The following is a 6,749-nucleotide window of genomic DNA, read 5'->3' as shown; positions in this document are numbered from 1 at the left end:
CCAGTTCTTTGTTTATTCAATTGCACAATATAAGATTTGTGTCTACCATGCATAAGTTTATATTATATTTTTTCTCTCACCTAAATCGTGCCTCCCATGCGTGAGTCCTAATTTTTTTTCTCTTTATATTTAAACAGTATCATGGATGCAACCCACGAGTTCTGTCCTGTGTATCTCAATCTCGTAAATGCAATCCATGAGTTTCGTGTACCCAAATCTCGTGCTTCTGATCACGAGTGGAGTAATCTACTATTCTCTCTACATTTTTGGGTGGCTAAACTAAATGAGGACATGTATGGGCCCATGACCTTGACAAAGCTTTTAAGTTTTACTTCAAGTATCATTGTTTGATTTTGTATTGATTGATTGAGTTTCATGGCTTACATGGCTATACAATTTCTTGAATTGGTTGAGTTTCATGGCTTTAAGATTTGGACTTATATTTACAACTCTATAACTATTTACATATTGTTTGTGACTTACTAGTGAATAAATGAGTACTCAATCTGAAAGCATTTTTGAAGATTAAAAAAATGAGCTTGTTCTTAAAATGAAAAGTTAGGATACATATGCTCAGATTATTTAGTTGATTGAGGTGATACTACTTTTGTCAAATTAAAAATAGATGTACACCTTTAGTTTTTACTTTGTGAAATATATAACTGTGATAAAAAATCAAAGTATCACATTAGGCTTTCTCTATGATACTCATGAGTTAATGAGTTTGACACTCGCTCATGGGTCATATTGAATAAGCCGTAAGTTGTGAATGAAACTCATTAAAACATAAAAGGCAAATAAGTATAACAGGCATTAAGCCGTGAGTTGAGAATGTCTTCCTAAGAAGCATGAGTTTTTTTACTAAAAAACATTGGTTGAGTTTTTTTACTGTGACATTGTACTATTGACTATTGAATGATGTTATTAACTCCAACAAGGAAATTTCACTAAAAATCTTGTGAATCATATCAAAAAATTGGAAGTGGAAACGCAACCTTGAAAAACTCTTATATCCTTTCTAAAAATTGAAGAGTTTTCTTAAGCTTTCCAACAAACAATACACGGTGTGAATTAAACCCAAAAGAAGGAACTTAGAAGATAAAGGAATACCTCTTCAAATTTTATTGATATGTGAAAAGAATAGAATGCTATTCACAAAGAAGAATAACTAAGTATTTACATAAAAAGGAAAGTCTAACTAGCTTAACTAAATCGGCAATGGGGGAGCTTTAAAATTGTATTTTTTTTTAATTTCCTCCCCTAAATCGGCAATGGGTGGGGGGAGTTTTTGGTAATTTTTTTTGAATTTCCTCCCCCCTAAATCAGCAACGGTGGATGTTTTATATATATTTATTTTTATTTTTTTGTTTAATTCTCCATAAAGCGTAACTGTAATAACACAAATCATCAATAGTTTATTTAAACATTAGTATTTAGGGAAAATAATATATTACACTTGAATTGGTTAAATCCCATAAAAGTTTAGTGACGTCTGTGTGATGAAGTGCCACATGGAGGTGGTTTTCTCCTTGTCGGTTGAACTCTTAATTGTTGTTTAGTCCGCTGCGAGATTCTCGCTCTTCCACGTATCTCCAATTGTGGCTCCTCCTCATCTGAATCATCTTCATCTTCATCAATATCCTCAACGACAACCTCATCATCAATATGTTGTATACCAAAAATATTTGTAGACGGCATAGTAGGACGATAATATTGTTGAGAATCATATGCCGAGAATAGTGTACTTGAAGTGGTAACAAACATTGTTGGTATTGGGTTTTGAGAACTTGATGAGAAATAATTGTATGGAGAATTATAATTTGCAAACCCATACAATTGTTGTTGTTGTTGTTGTTGTTGTTGTTGTTGAGGAGTGACTGATGAAATATGTCCTTCAGAATGACTATCCACTAGAGTTTGTTGCAGAGAGTCAGTTTCAGGTATATCATAATGATGAGTAGGAGGAGCATCATCAATGTGGGTAGAGTATGCATTGGGGTATAGTTCAGCCAATGCTCCCATCATTTCACGTCCCGATGAGAAGACGTCACATAAAGGTTGTGTGAGATTAATAAGTGATGTTGGAGGACGACTCTGATCACAAATTCCTTTTGCAAATGTGTACTGAAAAAATTAGAATTAAATAATATAATTACACACAAAGTTTAATTTATAATTTTTTTACCATTCAATCAGAGTGTGCTTCATCCCTAGATATGTATCTTCTAGTCCTTTTTAAATATCACTACATATACTCAGAGTAGTGGTTCAAAGGCAGTGTATTTGCTGGTAAACCATCAACGACATAGTTATCCCAATTATGCCATATTGGAATCCAACGACGATGTTTATGTGGCCAGTTATAATAAGTTTTGCCACGTAAGTCCACTTTATGAAGTTTTTCACAATTGACTGGATCTTGTGGAATTGGTTGACCAAAACCAAATTGCCTCATAACCTGATCAGTAGGGTGCCATTCCACAATTGTGAAACAGATTAGTGGCACACGTGATCGACTTTTGTTGGAGATGTTTGGCAGATAAGGCAGTTGGGAATATGGCATCCACCGAAACTGGTAAAAATGTTACTTCAAAAGTTAATATAATTAATATTCATACATAAAAATTATAAAAAGGTAACATAAAAAGTTAATATAATAAATTATCATTATATTTATGTCGTTGTACAACTTACACGTGATTGGCTTTGATATGTATATTATTATGACTAGAAAATAGAAATGTAAATATACCTGGTCAACGCGCATAAGGTCAAACATTGCACGTATGATATTAACAGCAAGTCCAGGGATGTTGGTGGTGATTAAATGTTGTGACCACCTATTTGTAATCTTTGTTAGTTAATAAAAAACTTTGAATCACTTTTCTTAAATAAAAATATACATGTAATGGTAAAATTAATATATACCTTTTCATCGATGGAAAATAAGGTGTTGTTGGGTCGCGCAGTCTCGGTGTAAGATTTTCAATGCGATCATATGCCCATGATTGAAGGAGTAGTAGACATCCTCCAATCTCTTTTTGATCACTAATTATTGCTGCACGACATAGTCCTCGATAAAGACAAGCCAATACAGCTGAGCCCCAACTGTATTCGAATGTCTCTATTAAGTCCTCAAGCAAGGGCAGATACATAAGGTGGACTCAGTTACCTGATGTATCTGGCATAAGAAATCCCCCTATGATTCTCAGAATAAATGTTCTTGCGCGTTGTTCAATAATAACGTCATTAGCATTATCAGGGAGATCACGAAATGTCATCTCAAGCCAAGTGAGTTTCACCCTCTGGCCCATTAATTCGTTACCAACTAGAACAACACCCAACAACCGGATGCAAAGTGCTTCCCAATCAGTACTTGTCACTCCGGTAACAACTTCTCCATCTATCGGAATGCCAAGTTGGTAAGCCACATCTTCAAGAGTCACGATGGCCTCTCCACATGGAAAGTGGAAAGTATGTGTTTTCGGCCTTCATCTCTCGATCAATGCTAGTAGTAGATGGTTGTTGATTTTTACTGCTCCATTTGTCAACAAGTTACCAAAAGCAGTATTGCGGATAACTTGTAACACCGGCTCAGAAGGTAGTGATTGCCAGAAACAATATATGGGCCGAAAACTACCTTCAATGCTATTTCATACATTATTAGATATATGGTCATTTTGCATTGTAAGTAGTGATGTATCAATTGGCCCTGGATGAAGGTACTCCATTTGAAAGTGTGAAAAGGAGAAGGAAATGTGAAGAAGGTGTAACTAAATCAATGAAGTGAGAAGAAGGTATGGAAGTGAGAAGGTATAAGGAAATATTTATAGGATGTGAATGTGAATTATGTATGGTACGGTGGGTGAATGTTTGGTAGCGAATTATTTCTAAGGAACTCGGCAACAAATATGCCGAGTTTTGTGCAAAAAAATTATTTCTAAGGAACTCGGCAACAGAGATGCCGAGTTTTGTGCAAAAAAATTATTTGTAAGAAACTTTGCAACAGAGATGTCGAGTTTAGTGGAAAATAATTTGCCCTAAACCTAACTCGGCAATAACACTGCCGATTTCAATGTATTTATTTTGCCATGCCAAAACTCGGCAACCTTGAAGCCGATTTGCAATAAATGCGTTTAATGAATTCAGTCAACAAATTTTAATGCACTTAATGAACCAGGATTATGCCTTTTAATGTATTCAACCAACTTTAATGTCAAACAATAAATTCGAAATGCCAAACTTTAATGCCAACCAGTGTAGTTTTCAGAGTTTTGTAGAAGGTTAATGCCAAACAATAAATGTATTCAACTAACTATCAACACTGTGTATACTCATTCAGTAAAAGAATCTATGCACAATAAAAGAATCAGTCTTTATGTATAATCATTCAGTAAAAGAATCTCTGCACAATAAAAGAATCAATCATTATGTATAGTTATTCAGTAAAAGAATCTCTGCACAATAAAATCTTCTGCACAAATCTTATGCATGGTCATTCACTACAAATAAAAGAATCAGTCATTATGTATAGTTATTCAGTAAAAGAATCTCTGCACAATAAAAGAATCAATCATTATGTATAGTTATTCAGTAAAAGGATCTCTGCACAATAAAATCTTCTGCACAAATCTTATGTATGGTCATTCACTACAAATCTTCTGCACACTCAATTATGCACACTTAAAATCTTCTGCACACTAAAATCTTCTTTGACCACACTTATGTCCAATAATTATACTATAGTACTTTTAATATATTTATAGTATATAATAGTTTTAATATACTTTTAATATGCACACATTATACTATATACTTTTAATATATTTATAGTATATAATAGTTATACTATAGTACATAGTTATAATATTTATAGTACATAGTTATAGTTATAATATTTATAGTACATAGTTATAGTTTATGGTATATATAGTTATAGTATATTTATAGTACATAGTTATAATATTTGTAGTTTTAGTATATTCACTACACATAATTGAGAAAAGTAGTTATAGATTACTAGAAATACATTATAAAGGTAATGACTAAAATATAAACTACTCTTAGGACTCTCCCCTAATTCTCTAGATCGCAATGGACATGTCTTCCTGTTATGTCCTTCGGTTCTACAACATCCACATTTTTTAAGTTGTTCACCTTGAACTTCATCCATCTCATTGTGAATGCGTGAAGTCTTTGGTCTTCCACTTCTTTTCCTATGCATAACATGATTGGGAATGAATGTCAGACCTGAATAAGGAGGTCAGTATTCTTCATTACCAAGTGGTTGAAACTCATATCCATAAACCTTTTGAAGATTATCTAGGCGGTAAATTGTTGGGATAAATTGACCGCAGTCTAAATTCGAAGAAGCGCATGTTGCGATAGATCTAGATACAGCCTCACTTGTCAGCAATGATTGAAATTCTCCACAGTCACACCAATTGTCAGCAAGTTTTACTGTATACAGCCTCACTTGCCGACCACCAGATCTAGATACAACTTCAACTTCAGAGACTCCAGTTTCTCGTGAAAAATTACGAAACATTTGACATGTAGATTTACGTTGATTTTCTTCAATCACCTTTGTTAATTCTTCGCAATATACATGCCCTTCCATAATCATATTAGAGGCTTCATTTCGATGTTCATTGAAACATTCATCTAGCCTGTAATATGTTGCTCTAACAAGTGCAGTGATAGGAAGAGCTCTTGATCCTTTCAAAAAACCATTAATGCATTCTGCAAGATTAGTAGTCATGTGGCCATATCGTCCCCCTTCATCATATGTCTGACTCCATTTCTCTTTTGGAATCCGGTCCAACCATGCTTCAGTCCTTGCATTTTTTTGACGCAAGGAATTCAACATTCGCTCGAACTGTGGTCGCATCAACTCATGACCTACAAAATAAATACAAACATATTAATATCCATAATATAAAAATATTTTTAAAATTGTAAAATATAAATAGAACATATCCATTTCTACAACTTTGTCCTTTAGATCAGAATCTCGGAATTCCTTATTGAAATTACAAGCTACATGATGAATACAATAAACTAATTGTACAGTAGACATCCTGCCAACTCACTTCGGAGTGCAGCTAATAAACTTGTCCCCCTATCTGATATGATACACAAGTTTTCTTGAGGGGTAACATATGTCTTAAGATTGTAAAAAAACCACTCCCAATCTTCTTTCGTCTCTCCTTCAACAATGACAAATGCAACTGGAAATACACGTTTGTTTCCATCTTGTGAACGTGCTAATAGCAATGTTCCAGTATATTTCCCAGTGAAAAATGTCCCATCCACTTGTAGGATTGGTTTACAATATACAAACCCTTCAATACATGGTTTGAAAGCCCCAAATATTCTATCCAGAATGATTTGACTTGGGTCTTCCATGCCATCTACAACTCGGTGACGTGCTTCATATTTTACAATTGTGTTAGGAGAAAAATATTGTAGAGCATTCATCCAACGTGGTAACTCATTATATGGTCCTTCCCAATCACCATAAATTTTTGCCATTGTCATTTGTTTTGCAGTCCACGCCTTTCTATACGTGACTGTATAAATTCTCCCATGGAATAGTACTTATTTCTTTTACATCATAATTGATGAGATTGACATATATATATATATATATATATATAAAAGTATCATGTCTCTATGTACCCATCCAATAGGACTATACCAAATAATATAATATTTTATTTTATGTTTTTATAAAAAATATTCTCAAT

General features: G+C 33.6%; 1 protein-coding gene across 1 annotated transcript; it reads right to left on the bottom strand.

Moving 5' to 3' along the window:
* Positions 5,264–6,408, bottom strand: LOC109356266. Its single transcript, XM_019599612.1, has 2 exons — positions 6,093–6,408; positions 5,264–5,901 (listed from the first exon to the last, which is right to left on the bottom strand). The coding sequence occupies exons 1-2, from the start codon at positions 6,406–6,408 to the stop codon at positions 5,264–5,266; spliced, it is 954 nt and encodes a 317-aa protein (XP_019455157.1).

Source organism: Lupinus angustifolius, chromosome LG01 (assembly GCF_001865875.1).
Source record: "Lupinus angustifolius cultivar Tanjil chromosome LG01, LupAngTanjil_v1.0, whole genome shotgun sequence".
Lineage (NCBI taxonomy): Eukaryota > Viridiplantae > Streptophyta > Magnoliopsida > Fabales > Fabaceae > Lupinus > Lupinus angustifolius.
The sequence above is the reverse complement of the archived record's forward strand: the minus strand, read 5'-3'. Positions and strand labels throughout refer to the sequence as shown.